Here is a 22566-nt window from a genome sequence, read left to right as displayed (position 1 = left end):
TTTAATTATTAATTTTATTTAACAGATTTTTTATTTGTTTATTTTTCATGTGTTAAATCGGGCTTGTACCGGAATCAATTTCACATTGGGCCCAGCCCGAACTTGGTTCGGCCCGGGTTTGGAACGCAATAAAAGCGCAAGACCTAAACCCTATCTCCTCTCTCTATAGCCAGGGTGGGGGGGCAGTTTAAAGCTCAGGGAATTAGCAGCGAAGGAAGGAGGAGCGGCAGCGGCGGAGGCAGACATGGTAGTTTCATCGCCTTCAAAACCCTAGAATACTTTCTTCATTCCCATCAGTTGCTGTCTTTGCTTTAACAATTGTGATTGATTGGTATTTGTTAGGGTATCGATCTAAAAGCCGGTGGGAAGAGCAAGAAGACCAAACGCACCGCCCCTAAATCCCTAGATATCTATCTCAAGCTCCTCGTCAAGGCAAGACTCCTTTTCTATTCTGTGTCGCTCTGTGTCTCCATTCGACTGTTTATGTGATTTGTTCTTTTCTGAAGAAGATGAGGTTTGATGTGTGATCAGCTTTACCGATTTCTGGTAAGGAGGACGGGAAGCAAGTTCAATGCTGTGATTCTGAAGAGGCTGTTCATGAGCAAGATCAACAAGCCTCCGCTCTCTCTTTCTCGCTTGGTCCGTTTCATGGAGGGAAAGGTTGTACATGTCTCTCTTTCTCTATCGACGGTAGATTGTTATCTGAACTAAGAAGACACGTGTTTTAATAAAGTAAAAAAAGGATTTCATTTTGTTTGCTTCGTTTTCCCCTAGGTTTTGGGGAAAACGAATAACGATAGTGTTTATGTTTGTGTATTGAAGACTTATTGGATTAACAAGCTTTTCTACGAATTTGTTGTCAGGAGGATAAGATTGCAGTGGTTGTTGGTACCGTTACTGATGATGTTCGGGTATACGAAGTCCCTTGTTTGAAGGTGACTGCGCTGAGGTTCACAGAGAGAGCGAGAGCTAGGATTGAGAAGGCAGGTGGCGAGTGCCTAACGTTTGACCAGCTGGCTCTGAGAGCTCCACTTGGCCAGAACACGGTATGATTTCAATTATAATTGTGGATTTCTCCTAGTGTAATGCTGTTTAGATCACATGCTGCATTGATCAATCTTAAAAATGTTGGAGAATTTGGCACGAGTCAATTGGAAACCAAAATGACCTTGGCATTTAATTACATGTGATTTGCTAATATTTTGCCAGAAAGAATGCTTGATTTGCAGTTCAAATGCATTCCATTAATATTTGAAAGCTTGTAAAATATATATAGCCATTTGGCTTGGTTATTGATTCTTAATTTTTTTCTTGTACAGTATATTTAAGGTTAAATATTTTTTGGAATTCATGTTTTGAGTTGATCTAGTTTGGGAGTTAGCATGGTTATTTTTGTGTTCAGTCTCTTTCGTGTGTAAGTCCTAATGTTCATCTTCTTTTAAATGATCCATTAATCATGTCTTGCAAGTTAACTTCCATCTTTTATGGATATTTCTTTATCAATTTTAATCCAAAGAATATCCATATGTATGTTGCCTCTCCACTCGAGTAAAAGTAGTTGAAGAAAAACTTTAGGGGCTGGTCTTTTCATGTTTTAGCTTTGAGTTTTGAATTCATTTTTACTTGTGTTTTGAGTGTTTGTTTTGAGATTGCTGAAAATGCGTTCTTTTTATCTGTAGTGTTTTTCGCGTTTTAGAAATTTTGAGAGTGATGAAAACAGTCAAAACGACTTTTTTGTTGTTTTGAGTTTTCTCTACAATTTTTTTTCTTGTTTTCGAAAATGCGTTTTTGAAAATATGAAGGTAAACACATTTTATTTGTTTTGAAAAACTGAAAATTAAAAACGGCCTGAAAAATGCAAAGAGTACAAGGCCTTAATTTTGTTGGGGACTTATTGGTAAATGCTGCTTTCCATAATTATTTGACTTAAAAAACCAGTATATGTTATATGCTCTTCTGCGAACAACAGGATGGAGCTTATTACTGTTTCTGTGGCTCCTGGTTCATGGCATCTTCAGGAGTTGTCTTAAGATTTTAGGGAAAGGAAACTAAATTATCATGGTATTGTAGGTTGAGAATAATTTTGTTTTCTAGTGGATATGGCAACTACTTTTTTCTGGCTCATGTGGCCTGATAAATATTTAGATTTTCAGTCAAGAGTGATTTTTTAATCCCAATAAACTATACCCCATAAAAAGAAGGAACAATGAGCAATATGCCAGATCTTAGTTTTATAAAAGAAAAGAAACATGACTTGAAATGTGCCTTTCAGCTTCAGCTGGCTCATTTTATATTATGAAAGTTGATAGTACCTTCCCTGGTGAGTCGGAAAACTTTTCAATAATATAACCCCCAAATATTTGGAAACATGACACACATTACCTTTTCATCATTGAGTATGGAAGTGAGCATGTTACCCATGTGTTGGCTAAATTTTCACCAGAAGTTTGGGTCCTGGCATGTGATGCAAATTATATGACCATGTAGATTTTGTGATCAGCAAAAGATAAAATATGTTGAGGACATGACAAAAAATTGTAGATGCTGTGGATACATCAGAAATACTAATAGCTTTATTCATCTTCAATATCACACCTGCATTCATATAAATATTGAAATAATAAAAGAACATTATCTGCTATAATATATAATTAGAAGACGCTTAAATAATCAGTTTTATTGAAGTTTTAAGTTTAGGTTTGAGAATTCTTAAGTTAAAATGTAAAAAGATGTGGAGTTAGTCACGGTTTGGACCACTATTTATATATATATTTTATTGCTAGACTTAAGGAATGAATGGAGAACTAGAATTTATCTGCCGACCCCATGTACGAAGGCATGGTATGTTGTAGTTGTGTGTCTGCGTGCTAACCATAGTGATGTGATTACTCATTATGAACGATCATGCCTGTGGAGAGTGGTTTCTAGAATATAAGATATGTTTAGAAGTCAGATGGGTTTGTGTCCATCAAGAATTTGGTGTGGATATTGTTGCTGATGTTAAGACATGTTGCACCTTGTAAATGTCTTTCTTTTCAGTTTGCTCTAAGCTGCACTCCATGTGTATGATTGCAGAGAAGCATTGCAAAGAAGAGGTTAAGGTTGCTTAGAAAAACAACCCTCCCCAACCTTTCTAAATCAGGAAGTCTCGTGCATTTGGGACGCCTTTCATGTTTATTAGAACATGATATTTGTGCTTGGTTGGATTGTGACAGTTGTTCTTTCCCCCTGTTCAATGTTGAATTGAGTTGTTTCTTTATTCCGTTCAGGTGCTCCTTAGAGGTCCAAAGAATGCTCGTGAAGCTGTGAAGCATTTTGGTAAGGCTCCTGGTGTGCCACACAGCCATACTAAGCCCTATGTGCGATCCAAGGGAAGGAAATTTGAGATGGCTAGAGGAAGGAGGAACAGCAGAGGCTTCAAGGTCTAAGTTATTGCCGAGGCTTGCAGTTAATCTCTTAAATTTCTATAAGCAAAAGGTTTTGTTCACCCATCCTGAATTTGGGTTCTTTTGACATCCTAGACATTTTTCAATACATGTAGTGAGTGATCCTCAATATCCTTCTATAACTGCTCTCTTAGGAGGTGGTTTATGTGACATGCCTGTCCAAGGATTTTATTATGCATTTGATTCAATTAGCAGTTCCCATTGGAGAGAAATCTGTGGATGAGCAGGCTTCGGCTTCCACATTTTATATGCGTATCCTTCTTAGGATTCATGATTATTGGGAATGTTTTTGAAAATCTTTGATTCTTATAATTTATGCAATTCTATGTTTCGATAGATTTAAATATTCTTAGGAATGTTGAGTATTTTTTTATGAGAATCTTACATTCTTATATTTGGTTTAATTTTTTATTTAAAAATGATAAATTTTTTTATTATATAAAATATTAAGATTCACAATATCTTTAGAAAATAAAAAAATATTATTTTTTTACACATTATGTATATATATGTATGTGTATGTATGTATATATTATATATATACATAATAATATATATATTTGTATGAATATTTATTATAATATATATAATATTTTATAATAAATAATATAAATATATTATAATATATTTGTATGGAATTATAAATGAGTAAAGGGTGTTTTAATTTTTTTATTTATTAAAAATATTTTTAAATCTATGAAAAATTTGGATTCTTAATTTTCATAAAAAAAAATTTGGGAAAGTTGTTTAAAATTTATTTTTGAGAATCTTATTTTTCAGGATTTTTTTTATAAAAAAGTTATATCAAAATGGGAATACAGATTTTTAATCTAACATTCTTAATAATTTTAAAATTTTTCCTATACCAAACGCAGCCCAATGTTGTGGATCTTCCCTCTTTCTATTTTCTGTACTTCTGGGTGGTTTTGATGGATTGTACTTTTTTTTCTTTTTTTTATGCAATAACTAGAAATGTTCGAGTCAAAAGGTCGACTAATGGATAAGAATAGGGTTCGAACTTCTACACCTCTTGGTGTGTGACATTTCCAGTTATTGTTCCAAAAATAATAGTATTGATTGTGGGACTTGTAGTTGTTATATTATATTGAAATGAATAATTTTTCGTTAATAACCGCAACCATATAATCGCTACTTCAAACGCCTGCGAACGAATTTTCTCCGTGCCATGTACTTATAATAGATGTTTATATAAATGAGTGTCCGAATATCATTTTGTTGCTTAAACAAAGGAGAGAGACAGCGATCTCTTTCCTCTCCCAAGCCACTGAGGCTTTGAGTTGAAGAAGATGAATGGGATTGGGCTTGTCCCTGTCCCTTGCCTTGTCCATTTCTCTGCTTCTGCGCTGTTGCTTAAATTGTAGCTACTACTGGCATGCTCTCACGGTCACGGGCAAATTGAAAAAGAAATCTGGAAATTTTCCCTTTTTCGGATTATTCATTCAAATGGAGAAGAAAGTCACCCACCCCGCCACGTTTTGACCACTGTGCAAACGATGATGGCGCTTATGGGATTCAAGCATTTGTCCATTGGATGGATGGATGGGATTTCCTGCTGCCTGCCGTATCAACTCTATATATACAGGTCTCTCTCTCTCTCTCTCTCTCTCTCTCTCTCTGTGCTCTGCTAGCATATCTTGGTTCCAGAATCTGCTTGGTTCAATTTGACACTTTTCTCTCCTATTCTGCCGATTGAAGTTTGAAGTTTGAAGTTTGAATTAACTGCATACGTACTCGAGCAATGGCCACCCATCCAATCCGTCTTCGTCTCTCACCGCCTTTTACTTTTGTTTGCTTTCGTTCAAAGATCAATGTTGTACCGGTCTTCATTTCTTATTCACCTCATGTATATGAATCCCTAAATAAAACCCTAACCAGTAACCAATGGTATATAGTGTTGCCCTATGAATAATGGTTTCTTTTGCCCCTCTGCAACACACACTATTGCATTTTTGATATGTTGTTATCAATCAATCATGTTTATCCTTTCATGGGTGATATATGAAAGGATAAACATGATTGATGTTAATGCATTGAAATTGAGCTCAATACATGATTCGAAAGATGTGGGTTCTAACATTGATCACTCGCTACTCTAGTGATGTAGATGGTAAAGACCCTAATATAAGATTATCTATTAAAAATTTTGAGATAAATATTTAAGAGGTTATCTATTAAGCATTTCTTGTTATATATCAGGCCCAACTTAACTAGCATTGTCTTGCTTTTGGCATTACACTGTTTACTCAAAATAAAACTAGAATTTAAGAGTGGATGTCACAGCATATGACAATACAGGGATCTCAAATTTATATAACCAATCTCTTTGTAATGAGATTAAGACTTATGATTATTTTATTGCTGGAAGTTTGAATTACAAATTAAATTTTTTCTCATAGATTATGTTACATGAAAATAAAAATAGAAAATATTTTTGATAGAAAACAGAAATACAGGAACGAATATTCCTTTAAAAAAGATAGACATAAATAAGGTTTAAAATAAAAATAAAAAAATTTAAAAAACAGAAAAATAACTCCTATAGAATATTTTCGTACAACATAGCTCATAGCTAACTAAGAGCGCAGACAGCTTCCTCGCATGCCCAATTTACCCTTGGACAGGGACGTATCCATCTCTTCAGCTACTATTTTCTTTCTTGATAAATGATGCTTTGAGAACCGATTGTAATGAATAAATAATGGACGATAGGAGAAAAGAAGTCAATACTGCAGTAATTAACAGAGGCACATAGCCTTGGGAGGTGGGCTTGCAGCTTTTCCCTTGCATAAGTAGTAGAGTGATTCCTTGCGGTTAGTTTGTTGGTTGGTCAGTTGGGGATTTGGCTTTTGGACTCTGGGCAGGGCAGTGTGGCCTAATGGCTTTGCCATATTCTCTAGTTCTGATCTTCCTTCTCTTTTGCTTGTCTTCTCCTCCTCCTCTCTCCAATGCCCAGCACAACCCTCTCAATCACCGCCACCACCGTCTCTTTTCCGGTCAGAACTACTCAGACGCCCTCTCCAAATCCATCCTCTTCTTTGAAGGGCAAAGGTCAGGGAAGCTCCCTCCTGACCAAAGGATCACTTGGAGGGGGGACTCTGCTCTCTCTGATGGATCAACCTTGCATGTAAATACCCAACTCTACACTCTTTCTAACATTTTTTAATTTCTTTGTCATTCTCTCTACAAAGGTTAAAAGCCGAGCCTTAACAGCAATGGTAAGATTACTCTTATATTACCAAAATCTCTGGTTTGAGTTGTAAAAATAGTTTCTTTGAAAAAGAAAAGCAAAGAAAAAATTGTATACAAGTGCAACTCTATATCAACCATCACAAAGCGGGGTGTCCCTTTTGCACTCAGAATGCATGTAGGGTTGTGGCTAAGATGATGGGTTGATTAAGATCTATATGAATTTGAGAATGCAGGTTGATTTGGTGGGAGGGTACTATGACGCAGGAGACAATGTGAAGTTTGGGTTCCCCATGGCTTTCACAGCCACAATGCTCTCTTGGAGTGCGATTGAGTTTGGTGGGTTGATGCAAGCAGAGTTGCAGAATGCAAGAGAAGCCATTCGCTGGGCTACTGATTACCTTCTCAAAGCCACTGCCGAACCAGACACCATACATGTCCAGGTTTCGTGCACTTGCTTAATTTCTCTTTTACATTCTCCCATTCATGCATGGTTACTGTGATGTTCATATATATAGGTATTTATTTAGTGCATAATAAGGTGTAGGTGGGGGATGCAAACAAGGACCATGCCTGTTGGGAGAGGCCTGAAGACATGGACACCCCAAGAAATGTGTTGAAGGTGGACAGAAACAATCCTGGTTCAGACGTAGCAGCTGAAACTGCAGCTGCTCTCGCTGCTGCTTCTTTGGTGTTCAGGAGATCTGACCCCACTTATGCCAAACTTCTTCTCGGGAGGGCCATCAGGGTAGAGTTTTTTGGTTGCTTATTGGCTTTTAATTAAAGCAGGGTATAATTAAAAAAAAATTTAAAACATATCTCAAGTTCTTTTGGTTGCTTGTTGCCTTTTAGGTGTTCGAGTTTGCTGATAAGTACAGAGGGGCCTACAGCAATGGGAACTTGAAAAGCTTCGTCTGCCCCTTCTACTGCTCTTACTCTGGTTTCCAGGTAACATCTTGTCTCCTCTTTCAAGCCTTAATTTCCCATTAATTATACGCCCTTTTTAAAATGATTTTAAGCCCTTTTTTGGGTTTGTTTAATTTGTGCCCTTCGTGTATTAAGGATGAGCTGCTGTGGGGGGCTGCTTGGTTGCACAGAGCCAGCAAGAACCAGACATATCTCAACTACATTCAAGTGAACGGGCAGAACCTTGGGGCGGATCAAAGTGACACTACTTTTGGGTGGGATAACAAGCATGTTGGTGCCAGGATTCTGCTCTCGAAGGTCATTATATATATATATATATATCTATATATTTTTATGTATTTATTTTCGTCACTTCACTTGTTTATTTCTATGGAGGTTTCAGCTGTTCAATCTTTTTCTAGTACAAATAAATCTGAAATTCTGGCTCATTATTCTTCAATTTCCAGGCATTTCTTGTCCAAAAGGTCCAATCTCTCCATGAGTACAAAGGCCATGCAGATAACTACATCTGTTCCCTCCTACCAGGGCCCTCCTCTCAAGCCCAATACACTCCAGGCACTCTCTCTCTCTCTCTCTCTCTCTCTCTCTCTCTCTCTATATATATATATATACATATATATATAGATGATTAACGGTTAGTTTTTAACAGGTGGGCTTCTGTTCAAGATGAGTGACAGTAACATGCAGTATGTGACCTCCACCGCCTTCGTTCTTTTAACCTACGCAAAGTACTTGACCTCCGCCCATAACGTCGTCAATTGCGGCGGCGCAGCCGTCTGCCCCAAAAGCCTCCGGACCTTGGCCAAGAAACAGGTTTCATTTACACACAACTTACAAATTATGAGTTAAATTTGTGACGGATGACGTATATTATGAGCGACCAGGTGGACTACTTGCTAGGAGACAACCCCAAGAAGATGTCGTACATGGTGGGGTACGGCGGCAGGTACCCACTGAGGATCCACCACCGAGGATCCTCTCTGCCGTCGGTGGCGTCGCACCCGGCCAAGATACAATGCTCGTCCGGCTTCAGCAGCTTCAATTCCGAGTCCCCAAATCCCAACATCCTGGTGGGGGCCGTGGTGGGTGGGCCCGACCAACAAGACCAGTTCGCCGACCAACGCTCCGACTATCAGCAGTCGGAACCGGCGACTTATATCAACGCACCCTTCGTCGGAGCTCTGGCTTATCTGGCTCACTCGTTCCCCCACCTCTAAATTAAACTGAACCAGCCTTGCCTTGCCCAGCCCACAGTATCTGTGATCCGATCTATTTTACGTAGCCCATCTTGTTTGTATTTGGAAAGGGTTTCTACTGGTTGGACTGCTGGGGGCTTTGCTCCGGTGTCAGAAATGGCGTTTGTATGAAAAGCTTTCTAATTGTTTTGAGTGGTCCCCATACTCTCTCTATATATATGGGGTTTAGGGTTTAAAACTTCGAAGGCATTGGCCTCTGAAACTGCTCTTGGAAGTGGGTCTAAATGGTCAAAAAGCTGCATTTTGGGCTGGCATTTGGCAGTGTTCGTAACTTCCAACCAAATCCCCATTCAACAATACATTTAAAAACTAAACTCAAATGTAAATATATGTGTAATGCTTTGTTCATCTATTAAGGAAAAGGTTTATAAATGAGTAGAAAAGTCTCCCATTTGAGAGGAAAGACATTTTGGAGATTTTCCCCCTCCTCTTAAAATTACTTCAATCAAGAGGTTAATAACCCTTTTCTCTCCATTCCCTCAAACTAAATAAAGGCCAAATTCAATGAGTTCAGTGATGTTTTCTTCAGGTTAATAGCATTAGCATGTTTTCTTCCGGTGTTCAGTGAGTTCAGTGATTTGGGGGCATATTAAATCTTGGTTTGGCATTCGCAGAACTTTGTCTTCTATTAGAGTGTCTTAAAATAGCTTAAAAAAGAGGCTTTTGGGTCTTCTTGGTAGAGTAAGGCAAAGAAAATTGCGCTTGCTAGTGCGGTCTACTTTCTTTGGACAACTAAGAATCGTTATATTTTTTAAGGCCAAAATCCATCCATAAATAACATCATTAAAAGGGTTAAAACACATATATACAAGAATAATTTTACTTTGTATCCTCGTATTTTAACTCACTATGAGACCCTTTCTATAGGTTATTAACTTTGGTCCTTTCTTTTGTATTGCCTGGAATGCCAGTGTAGTTGTACAATTCCTTTTGATCTATAAATTTTATTTACTAATAAAAAAAAATAAAGGGGCCAAATTCATATTTTTATTTATGTACCTCTATATTTTTTGTGATTATTTAAATTTTTTTATTTCAATTAACACACCTAAACTTACATTTTTAAATCAATTTAATTATTATATTTTCATGTATAAACAAAAAAAAGATAAAGTGAGATAATAAAATACATGTTACACTTTGTTCACGTCAAAATATAAATGTTAAATTGAGTTGAAAATGTAGATTTATAGATATAATCGAAACAATAAAAAAGTTCAAATTGTGAAATGAAAAAAATGTTAAAATATATAAGTTAAATTAATTTTAAAATATAAGTTTAGGGATGGAATCTAAACAACAAAAATTGGAGTGACCATATGAAAAAAATGTGAGATTAGATGTGCAAAAATATAAGTTTGGCAAACTAAAAATAGTTCCACGAAAACCCTAAACCATTTAATAGTTGGAACTTGGAAGCTCTTCTTTCAAATATCAACTTTTATTGCTTTTCATTATATCCATAATTTAGGACCTCGGCATTGCCCAGGTTACAGAATTGGGCTCCAAGTTTAAGAAGCCATTTTTATTTGTTACTCTTGCATGACATATATATACATGGACAGACACAGCTTTATTCACATCTCATATATATATATATATATATAGTTTTTGGTGCTCTTGCAAGTAACCGGTTTTGGGACTCTTCTGTTACTTCCTCTAGCCTATCTTTCATCCTCATCGCTTGCCAGAGGCACAGATTTTACCTGTCAACAGAGAAACAAAAACATAAGGAAATTGAAATCCATGAACATTGTGACAGACAACCATGAACTATATATATATATATATATATATATATAGCATTCCAGAGCTCACCAGATCACGGTACTTGAGAACGTAGAACATCTCTAGATACCGATGGGTTTCACGCCTCTCCAGCTTCGAAACATACTTCCAGAAACCATAAACCCCGGCCAATGTCATCAGCCTTTCCGAGTAAATCTTCCATGTGTACCTACAGAGGACAAGGCCGGGTGGAGAGTTAGAATTCATGTAGTAAGATAAAAGGAGGTTGGTGGTATATGCCATGAAGACGGATGGATACCTTTCATGGATCCGTTTAAGCCCGGCTTTAGAGATTTCTTCCCAGTAGCTGGGATCCTCCTTGCATCTTAGGAAGAAATCTGATAAAAGTGTGGCCACCTTATCTGGGTGATATGGGTCGATGTGGAATCCAGATACCCCATCCTCAATGATCTCTGCAGGGCCACCATGGCAAGTAGCAAACGATGGAAGGCCGCAAGTCATGGCCTCCACCACTGTGAGCCCAAAGGCTTCGTAAAATGCTGGCTGAAATCAGAGAAGAAGAGTTAACAACATGGATCAATGTGTCTGTCATCTGTGATTGTGTGTGTGTGATGAGAACCCCCACAAACTGAAAGAGACCACAACTTAATTAATTAATTATACCTGCACAAAAGCGCCTCTCCTGTCGGCGATGTAGCGATAGAGCTCACCATTACGAACTCGATTTGTTTGGGCTGATATCCATCTGAAGTGCCCGTCCAAGTTGTAGTTCTTGATGAGTTCATGCATCTTTTCGATTTCTACGATCTCTTCTTTGTCACTAGTCTTCTTCACATCATTGTAACCGGCTACCACGACAAGGTTTGTGAGTTCCCTTAGCACCATGCTTTTAGCGTAGCACTCTACCAGCCCTGTGATGTTCTTTACATGGTCGAGCCTTGCCATGGAGAACAGTATGGGCTTTGATGGGTCACTCAGTGTTCCACTGCATCAAAACAGATATAGAAGATGCATGATATAATTCAAACATCGGAGAAGTATGATCAAACTTGGATGATATTGGTAATTGGAGGGAGAAGAAGAAGCAGAGAAAAATCATTCTTGTGACAGGTATAGCTGAGAATAAGAGTAATAACATTCTACAGACATTAAACTCACTCTAATTGCAGAAAATCAAGCAACAGGGAAAAGAACTCACATGTGTTCGTCGTTCTGCTCTGGATCATACAACAACTTCGCGATTGAATCATGTAGAGATGTGAGCCTCTTTTCCTTCTCCGAGTATGGGAAATAAATGCACGTATCTGCCCCAGGAGAGACGATGTTGAACTTTGGATCGAAAACATCGATGCCATGGACCACTCGGTACAGTCCTGGAAGGGTGAAAGCTTTGTGGCTCTCATACTGGCCAACAGTATTCTTTCTACAAGAACAAATAACACAAAAATATCAGTTAATTAATTGGGTACCAGATATGTCTAAGTGGCAGTGTGCATGTCTGAACTAGGTATGTAACACAGAAAAATCAGAATTTTGCATTAATATGGCCAGGGGAAGGAAACTTACGTTCCTGCAATCTCTTGGTATGTGCTGGTGATGATAAAATCAGACCCATTCATGGCTATCAGGTCAGCTGTAAATTGACATGAGAAATGGTACTTATCCTCGAAGCTTTTCCAAAATATGTCGGAATCAGGGTACTTGGTTTTCTCCAGCGCATGAGCAATGGTGCACTGCCATAAAAGTGTATAAACATGAGATTAACTTCCCAGCCGAAGAAAGGGTGAGCTTGAGGAAAATTAAAGATCACTTGTGACCTGTGTTACTCCCATCTTATGAGCTAACAGAGATGAAACAAGATTCCCGTCACTGTAGTTCCCAATAATCAGATCTGGAACACTCTGCAACTCGGCAACTATTTCGCTAGAAACATCCTGAACCATCAGAGAGTCATAGAAGAATGGTTTCGATAATCCAATTCGTGAGTGATATGAGCAATCGAAACGCAAGTGTGTTGTGACATTGTGCACATGTAGAATAGAAGACAAAGTCATGGAAGAGGTAATATATAGGAATGAATCAGCTACTCTAACTTGATCCCTTCTCCTCAACTGCACCTTAGTATAATTCCACATTCCCACCCCCCAACACCCCTAGGGGGCTCAGCGGCCCACCCCATAACAGAGAGAAGAAAGAAAGGTACGTAAAAGCTTTAACTGTTAAATCAGTTTTACCTCTGTGAAGGTCTCCAGATAAGGCCATACGTCAAACCTTGAGATCCATTTATGGAGAATGCCTTTCTCTGTTCTAAAAGGGACTCGAAGAATGTGTGTGTGCTCGGTTCCACTTACTCTTTCGAGCCTCTGGTTGCATGAAGTTCCCTTTGCATCAGGTATCAACCGTGTCACCTTAGACAACCATTGCAAACTGTATTACAATTTCCAGTAAGGGATACGCTCTGTGCACTGCAAGTGCCTAAAATGGGCCTGGCCAGCAGCAAACTATACGTGTATGTCTAAGAAATTGGCTTTACAGTATGTGATAGCATTTACACTTACAATAAGAATTCTAGGCGTAACATTCAGTCCTTGCTGGTTTATTCTCAGAAGCATTTCATTCTCCAGGGCACGCACTTGGTCCAGTATGTACACAATCTGCACATCAACACCCCAGAGAGAGAGAGAGAATTAAGCAACAATTGACATCATCTAATGAATATAAACAAAAACAACCAGCCAAAAAACATGGCAAAAGGAAAATTTACCAATTGGAGAAGATGATTAACCATAACCATACCTGTCCACCAGTGTCAGGCAAGCCTAAAACATTTGTTTGGCCGAAGTATCCATGTACAGACAAAATGACAACATTAAACACCATGGGTATTCTACCGAGAAATGTCTCCAGAGCAGAGGGATCTGGAGCTTGGAGGATGTCCAAGAGGAGATGCATCATATTCAAAGTCCGTACTGCAGTGTCACCCCAACCCCTTTCGAAACCCAGCCCTTGCAGGCTGCATTGCAGGATGCAGAAGTAATTAAAATGCCAAGCACAAGCACAAGCACAATCACAAGACATTGATAATGGGAGTAAGAACCCGGAACACATTCACATAAAGTAGAACCTCACTAGTGTGCAAATTCGGAATAGGGTGTGTCTTGTGGTCGTTTAGAAAGATAATCCTCTGCCTTAGACAATGCAGACTGAAGTGTGAGAATGCTATCTATTCGTTCGTTCAGCATCATCACCTACGTATTTACAATCAAGTTCCGACAATCAAATGCACTGATAGCCGAAGATTTTGCACATACATATTAAGGAAACAACACATGAACATTATCGGACTCAACTTACATGCCCCTTGTGTTTATGGGCTCGGAGAAAATCAAGTAAGGGCTGCAAACTGTCTCTGGTGCGGAACATGATTGAGGAGAGGTGTCGGTTGAGGAACTGGACGCCGCTACCGATGGATGATGACTGGTTTAGGCGAGGAAATGTGGCGTTGAAAGGCTCAAAATCAAGCTCAAGCACGTAATTGTCATTTATCCTGGTGCATTTCGCTAAGTTCAATTGGCGCGAACAAGTAGCTCACATGCAACAAGATCGTCACGAATTCTATGCATATATGATGAAAGAAGATAAGATGATTAAACCACTTACTCTTCCTGCACAAGTTCTTCTTTGAAACGAAGATATTCAGAGACAGTCAGCTGCTCCACCCTTAGCTCGTACACGTTCACTCGCACATACTCCCAGACACCGGGCCTTGGACGAACTGCTATCGCCACGAATGGAGGCAGAACAATGGCCTCCTATGACCAGAACACCATATATATCCATTGTACTATATATTGTTGTTTGTTCGCAATTAGAGAACTAGATTGCTAGAAAGAGCACGTAGAACTGACCTGAGCAGACCTTAGAACTTCGCTAAAGGGACCATCATACAGAGTTTGGTTGGCCTCGCCGACGCCGATGATGCTATCAAGCTCGTCCAGCAGATGATGGGGTTGCAGTATCCCCTTTCCCTGGGCCACGTACCTTTTCCAACACAGGGTCCGTTCAGTTTAAGAAAATATAATAACCCGGCTTCCATTAATTAACGGCAAGCCTTCGATTTTGATCGGGGAAGAGAGGAACTGAGAAGAGAACGGAACGATATACAATATATAATTAATGAAACAAGACCATCACGTTCATGTTCATGTTCTGTTGGCTCTGGTCCGGTCTCAACCTGTCACGTCCGTCCGTCCACCGGAGGAAGAGACTTATGCAGGAAGAGAATTAAAAAAAAAAGTGGCAAAAGGAAGAGGGGAACCTGGAGAGGAGGGAGACGAGTTCATTGCGGTGAGCGGAAAGAGTGTCTTCGACCCTGTCTCTGATACTGGGCATCCGCGTCAATGTCGTAGCAGTCGCCATAATCCTCCTTCTATTCCTGAATTGACGAGAGAGAGAGGGAGAGAGAGAGAGAGAAGAAAGATGAGGAGAAGAGAGAGAGAGAGCATCGAAGCTATAAAAGCAGCTGCAAGGGCCGGGAAGAACAATGGATAATAGTCCAGAAAGTTAGGAGAAATCGGTTTTCAAGCTTTGGTGTCCTGACACGTGTCCGTCGCTGCGCATTCCTCCTCTTGTCTTTTTTTTTTTTTCTTGAAATGGTTTGTAAAATGTTTTCTAATAAATATGTCCCTGAGACCTCAGACACATCAAATTAGGCTAAATATATTTTTTAGTTCTTAAACTAATAAAAAAAATAACTTTAAAGATATCAACTAAATTGTGCTTACTATTCATCTCTGAATAAAATAATTTTATACACTTTTGAACTAATAAAAAAATAATTTTAAGAATATCAACTAAATCGTGCTCATTATTCATCTCTGGACAAAATAATTTTATATACTTTTAGTTCCTGACTTAATTGAGATGTTAATTTTGTTTCGTCATGCTGTCACATCACTCATAATATCCACGTCTATTGTCCATATTTTTATAAAAAAAAAACATCTCCACAATTGGGCTCCCCGACCACGGCCATGGGGAGGTTGGGTTCCTCGACCCAACTGTGGTTGGGACCAGGAATCTAGCGACTGGCCACTATGGCCATCAGCTGTTGGGGGTCGAGGAACCCCAGAACCAAGGTGACTGCACTCCCACCCTGCAATTAAAACACAAAACAAAACACAATAAAAATTTTATATTTTTTTCTTTGTTTAGGTGAGAGGTTTATACTCGTCAGTGTACGAGTGCAGTTGTAGTCCAAATTTAAATTTATATTTTCTGAATGAGTCCAGGTCGTCCACTGAGAGATTTATTTATGGCAAAATAAAAAGAATGTCACACAAGCACACACGCATTTGGATAAATTGGCAAAAAGGTTTTTTATGGTTTTTTTAAACAACAGATACTAGGAAATAAATTAAGGCAGTAATTGAAATAAATACTTTAAGTGAGAATATAAAATTAGATAGTACTTGAGTTTAAGACAATTTCAGTGCCAACCCGTTGATTCCCAAATTTTAGCATAAAAGATTTAGCAACATTAATTTAATTTCAGATATAAGGGTTTGTTATTAAATGCAATTAGAGATGATGATAGTTCTAGGTTAAGCAATCCCCATACATGATATGCGGAATTCTAATTTAAGCAACCACCATAAATTCAATTGCAATTAATACACAAAACAACTAAATTAATCATCCGGGTTTGGGTATGGTAGCGTTTCCAGTTTTAGTAACTCTCATACATGGCATGAAAGCTCTAAGTTAGGCTTACGCTCCAATCCAAACCTAGTGATTTCTCAATAATTAAGATACACTCATACTGAAATTTAAATTAATGTTACTTATTTAAAGCGCAGCTTTCTTTGGGAATCATTAGCGTTGGACACTGTCCTTGCCTTAACCCAAGATTAGATTTAGCTACTCATTTCCATTTAAAAGTTAATTGACATGAATTTAAACGACGTAATTTAAATAACAGAATTTAAATGACAAGAAATTTTAAAGGCATAAACTAACCGGCCATTTAGGCGGTGAATAATTAAATAACAAGAATTAAAATGACAAGAAATTTAAAAGCATAAACTAACCGTCCATTTAGGCGGTGAATAATTAAATGACAAGAAAATTTAAAGGCACAAATTAACCGGCCATTTAGGCGGTGAATAATAAAGTAATAATAAATAGCATAAGAATTTAAAAGAAGAAAGGAAGGAAGTAAGATCACAAGAGAGAATACTAAAGAAAAGGGGAAAGAACAAGAACAATTCTCAAAGAGAGAATTATAAGGAAACAACTAAACTTTGATTCAAGAATAATAATCACACTTACAAATGCAATCAAGTGATCTATTTATAGGCCACAAGATGCAATACAAACCACACAATTTCAATTATTCAACTAGACATAATTATATCTAATGGGCACTCACACACTTAAAGTTAAATGGATTTTAGCTATAATACACACCTAATATTAAATGGATTTTAGCTAAAATACATATCTAATAAAGCATTCATAAAGTTAAATGGATTTTAGCTATAATATCCACCTAATAGTTAAGTGGATTTTAGCTAAAAAACACACCTAATAAAGCTCTCACATAAAAAATAAAAATAGATTTCTATAAATTGATTTTTAATCTTCATTAGGATTAAAAATAATCCTTGGGCCTTCTCCAAATAATATCTTCCATGGGTTGCTCAAATTGGGCCTTAATTCTTCATGGGCTTAAATTCTTCATGGACTTTAATTTTTCATGTGCTTGATTTCTTCATGGACTTGAATTCTTCATGGGCTTAATTTCTCCATGGGTTTGATTTTTTCATGGACTTGAATTCTTCATGGACTTTAAGTCTTCATGGGCTTTAATTCTTCATGCCTAAAAAAAATAAAAATAATTTAATATTATTAATAAATTATATATTATATATATGTATTACACATGGCACATATATATATATATTATATTATATTATGTATATTACATGAATGCATATAATGATGTATATGTATTATATATAATTTTATATATTATTATTATTATTATTAAATTTTACTTTAAAATTTCATTTCATTCATTTTTCAATTTAAACTTGCATATAACCATAAAATATATATTAATATCTAATTTAAACTATTTTTAAGATCAAAAGAAGGATATAATTATAACAAAATTTTTATAAAATTAACCACTAATCATACCCCCCAACTTAAACATTGCTAGTCCCTTAGCAATCGGATTATACACCTGCCAAACTTTATTCACAATAACTGTATGAATGTAAAAATTTCAAATTCGAAACCGAAATGCATAAAATTAAATAAATAATTTAGCATTCTAAATCAGATTTTTGGTTAAAGGTCATACAATCTCAGGAATGAAAATTAGGATAACCAACACACAGACTTACTCCCTCGAAGTTTTGACTTCAAATCTTACTATGAATTTTCTCTCCAATAAAAAGGATTCCTCAGGTGTACACACAAGGGGGTGCACCGTTATAAGAGTAAATGCAGAACAAGTTCAAAACTCGGTGCCATCCCAAATACAAGGAACGTATTTTCATGAAAGAATAAGGAAATTGACATAGCTTCATGATTGGAATAATGCTCTAGATGAGTAACTTCTGAATTTAAACATGATTCCCTACTCCAAACTCGAATTCTGAGATCACATGATTTATAGCATCAAAAGGGACCAGACTGGGTTGTAATGGGGCTATAAGGTTAATACGGGTTGTCAAAGAAAAGGTAGAGTGTGCAAAGGGTGTGTCGGGAATTTTTTTTTTTTTTTTTTTTTAGCATTCATTTTGAAACAGTTATGCTGAATAACTAAGAGAATTTGCCCCCTTTTTTTCACTTTTTTTTTTCTTTTTCTTTTTAAATATGAAAATAGATAAACAGACTAATTCCCAAAATCACACCAGATTGGATAAAATTCATATGGTTATGGGTTAAACAAAGGTAACGAAAGAAGTTGTACTACAAATGGCTCAAATGGGCTAACAAGAGGTTGATTTAAAGAAAAAAAAAAATAGGCTCAAAATGAAAGAAATTGATCCCCCTATCATGCTTCTCAGTCATCTAATTCATAGTTTGAAACCAGTCAAATTCATCCGCTATCATACTAGACATTCAAAGTGAATTGATATTTTGAAGCCATTGAAAAGATAAGATAAACAAGAGAGCATATTTAGAGTAAGTGTTATTTCACTCAGAATTAACGGTTATTAGGCTCAAACACTTGCTTGGGTAATAGTCTCCACTTCTGTTGAGGGATCATACAGTGTACTAATCAGCTAATTACTGTTACCTTTGACTTTATGACCGATAACCAATTTCTAAATTTTGAATCCCTGATGAATGTAAATTACTTATTCTCATGCATAAACGTTTTCAAATGAGAAATCAATGCATTCATGTTTCGTATTGCAAACTTAACCGGCTATCAGTGCATAACTTTAAAGCTTTAGGAATAGCATTATTTAAAACACATAATAATTTTTTTTTTTTTTATAAGAGTAGATAAAGACAATCAATTCCCACAAGACTACAAACTAGTAATTACAAACTCACAGTTAAATATAAACCAGATGATTCATGACTAGACCTTACACCCCCCAACTTGAATTGCAGTAATAAATCAGGGTTGTTAGGAATACCTGTAACTCCACAAGTCCATAGATTTGCTGTGAACTGCTAAAACTTAAACAACAAATGAGCACACCATATAGATATATATTTATATTTTCACACCAAAATAAAAATTTCATGCAAGTCATAAGATAAGCAAAATGCGTCTCAAGAGTACAAAAAGTACTCCTTACTCAGCCATCTTATCAAAGACTTTGCTAACAACATTCCACAGTTTTGTTTTTTTTGTTTTTTTTGTTTTTTTTTTTTTTCAAGAACACAACCAAAAAAATCCTGCAAGTTGTACAATAACTAGATGCGTCTCAAGAGTACAAAAAGTACTCCTTACTCAGCCATCTTAATAAAGAGCATTTCTCATAGTGATAAATCTAAATTAATCGGACCCCTTGGGCGCTTGTTACTAATTGCCTTAGACCAGTCTATCCGAGGCTCATGAGGATCGTACTGTGGAACATAAGCATGTAATTTCTCTAACAGCTTATCAATGGTGGATGCAGAAATGAGAAACCTGATCAAGAAAAGAGAGTAACCCATCGAAAAAATGGTTAACATTTAAAAGTCCAATGGGTTTGGTATGGAGATTACTCTTGGCCCAGGAGATTATACAAAAGATTTCTTCAAGTGTTCCAAAACCTCCTGGTAAAGCAATGAAGGCATCTGACTGATAAATCTTACAAGCCATGCGCTCAGACATAGAAGTCGTTTCTATAAGTTGACCGCGTGTAATCCCGGAAATATGTGGTTCAGCTAAAGGGATTGGCATTATACCTACCACAGATGAATTTCCAAGATGTACAGCTTGTGAAACATAACCATTCAATCCACGACTTCCCCCTCCATATACCAAATTAATTTTTTTCTCTCCTAATTTTTTACCAAGTTCGTTCGCTGCAAGTGCGTAACGAATATCACTCCCAAGTTGAGAGCCACAAAGTACACATATGGTTTTAATTTGACGAACGAACTGCCCTTCCATGTTTGTTTCTTTTGTATGTCCTGAAAAGAAGTTTGGAGATCAAAAGTAGCTATACAACAATTCAACAAGAAATAAATACAAACAAAAATCTTGCGTATATATAAGTAGTTGTGATTGTGGCTCACATCTTCCTCTGGTTTTACGTCCAGAAACGGCTTAAACACTTTCTATGAAGTGGGGATAAGCTTCCCATCCAATTTTCTTATAGATTGGCAAACAGGGTCGTTTTTAGTCAGATTCCCAAGACTATAGCGTTGGTGGTCACTTCTGAACTGGGTCCATAAAGCAAGAAGTTCTCTTTGCACTATTCCACACGGATGCGTCTCAAGAGTCAATCGGATATCATCCAGAGACTCCTTACTCAGTCCATCCTTTATGAAACTAATTTTATCTTCTCGATTTATGGACGTAAACCCCACAGATTTGCATCGTGTGTTACAGGTCCATCGAGCACATTTGTAACAACCATTCACTCTTTTCGCTCTTCTTTTCTTCGCAAAACTACTCTTCCCTAAGTCTGGAAAATGCTTAAAACTAGGTGAAGTTTCACCAGCTAATCGAACTTTTGCTTCGATCAGCCAACGAATATCTTCAGGGATGTTATTAAGCATCAACAACCTAAGTCTTTCACACCTAGCAACATAAATTTTTTTCAAATCATTCTGCGGGAGAGATGGATAGTACTTGTGAATTTTTGAGAGATAAAGATCCATTTTTTTTTTTTTTTTTAACTATACTAAGAAAAAAAAAGTAAAGAACTATAAACTTTACAAAAGGGATGAGAGTACCTGATCGGAGAATAACACAAAAGAGAGAAGACTGAGCTCAAGAAGGGTGGCTTGCCTTATACAGATATGGAGTCTCTTATAGAGCAATGACCATCACTATTTTACACTCGGCTCGAGGCATGCCATAATTACAGGGTTATGCTTGGCGTCTCTTTTTCAACGCTTGGTGCCTCATTTTTCAACATTTGGCAGTGTGCCTTATCCTTTATAGGGCAGTGTGATTGCACTGCCCAAGAAAAGATAGCTACCACCAGCGTCAATTCTATCTCTCTCAATTCAAATTTTTTTTTTTTTTATTTTATTATTTTTTTAATTTTTTTTTATTCTTATTCTTATTATTATTATTATTATTTTTTTTTTGATTTTTTTTTTTTAATAAATGTTTTGTTTTAGGGGCCCAATAAAATCATACATACCACACAAGACAATATTATCGAGTCTAACAAAATTATTTGCACAATAGATCAGTTTCAAACACCAATAAAATCAAGTACACCTTACCCCCAACTTAAATTGCGCATTGTTCTCAATCGACAATAAAAGGATAGAAGATAGGCATACCTGGTGGTCTTCAATGCATGAACTCGTATGCAAAAAAAATTTTATTTAGACTGCACACAGAGAAACACTATTTGAATCAAAGTTAATTAAGTAATGCAGAAAATGAACAACTTATATATATAATTCTTTATTATTTTATTTTATTTTTTTCTTTTTTTATTTAATTTTATTATTATTATTTTTTTTTCAGATCTATAAACATCCATTTAACCTAAATGGAAAGGTGGTCTTTTAACGTCAAATTCCCAGACGATAGGAAACTTTCCCTACTCATCAGATGATGATGGATCATCTAAATCCACAACTCCTTCATTCTCCTCAACACTACCCTGGTATGGTTTCAACCTATGACCATTGACTGTTAGAAGTTGTCCTGACTCCGGATTTTCTATCTCAAATGCCCCATATCCTGAGATGGACTTGATTACAAAGGGGTCGACCCATCGAGACTTCAATTTTCCTGGGAATAGATGCAATCGAGAATCATACAAGAGTACCCGTTGCCCTACCTGAAAGCTTTTTCGAATGATGTGCCGATCATGTAACTCTTTCATGCGAACCTTGGCCAATCGTGCATTTTCAAATGCTTCATTCCGAATTTCCTCAAGTTCATTCAATTGGAGCTTCCTGGATAAGCCTGCTTCAGTTAGACTCTTGTTGATCTTATGAATTGCCCAATATGCTTTATGCTCAATTTCCACCGGCAGATGACAAGATTTACCGTATACTAGCCTATAGGGAGACATTCCCAAAATTGTTTTGTAAGCTGTTCTGTATGCCCAAAGAGCGTCTACTAGTCTTAAGGACCAATCCTTACGATTAGCAGCAACAGTCTTTTCCAATATGCGCTTAATCTCCCTATTGGCTAGCTCGGCTTGACCATTGGTTTGGGGATGGTATGGTGTTGCAACTTTATGCAGTACACTATATTTCTTCATTAATCCTGCCACTACTTTATTACAAAAATGGGAACCCCCATCACTGATGATTGCTCGTGGCAT

The 22566-nt window shown here is 37.0% G+C and overlaps 3 protein-coding genes across 3 annotated transcripts; 2 read left to right on the top strand and 1 right to left on the bottom strand.

Moving 5' to 3' along the window:
- The first annotated feature begins 103 nt into the window (after positions 1–103).
- Positions 104–3658, top strand: LOC127797927 (60S ribosomal protein L18-2-like). The gene is made up of 5 exons (XM_052331129.1): positions 104–247; positions 343–432; positions 532–660; positions 864–1046; positions 3270–3658. Exons 1-5 carry the CDS (start codon positions 245–247, stop codon positions 3426–3428), a joined length of 564 nt encoding a protein of 187 aa, XP_052187089.1. The 5' UTR covers positions 104–244; the 3' UTR covers positions 3429–3658.
- Positions 3659–6224: 2566 nt separating this feature from the next.
- LOC127797926 (endoglucanase 17-like) lies at positions 6225–9099 on the top strand. Its single transcript, XM_052331127.1, has 8 exons — positions 6225–6591; positions 6890–7096; positions 7201–7401; positions 7506–7601; positions 7716–7877; positions 8027–8135; positions 8230–8393; positions 8465–9099. The coding sequence occupies exons 1-8, from the start codon at positions 6343–6345 to the stop codon at positions 8795–8797; spliced, it is 1521 nt and encodes a 506-aa protein (XP_052187087.1). The 5' UTR covers positions 6225–6342; the 3' UTR covers positions 8798–9099.
- A 1401-nt stretch (positions 9100–10500) lies between these two features.
- On the bottom strand, positions 10501–15010 carry LOC127798504 (sucrose synthase 2-like). The gene is made up of 15 exons (XM_052332113.1): positions 14904–15010; positions 14494–14626; positions 14246–14397; positions 13940–14132; positions 13715–13833; positions 13382–13598; positions 13144–13239; positions 12820–12993; positions 12403–12519; positions 12152–12318; positions 11784–12008; positions 11249–11570; positions 10884–11128; positions 10655–10793; positions 10501–10542 (listed from the first exon to the last, which is right to left on the bottom strand). The coding sequence occupies exons 1-15, from the start codon at positions 15002–15004 to the stop codon at positions 10501–10503; spliced, it is 2442 nt and encodes an 813-aa protein (XP_052188073.1). The 5' UTR covers positions 15005–15010.
- Between the last annotated feature and the right edge of the window lie 7556 nt (positions 15011–22566).

The sequence above is a fragment of the Diospyros lotus genome, chromosome 3 (assembly GCF_014633365.1).
Source record: "Diospyros lotus cultivar Yz01 chromosome 3, ASM1463336v1, whole genome shotgun sequence".
Classification (NCBI taxonomy): Eukaryota; Viridiplantae; Streptophyta; class Magnoliopsida; order Ericales; family Ebenaceae; genus Diospyros; species Diospyros lotus.
Note: the sequence above shows the minus strand (reverse complement) of the source record. Positions and strands in the feature narration are given on the sequence as shown.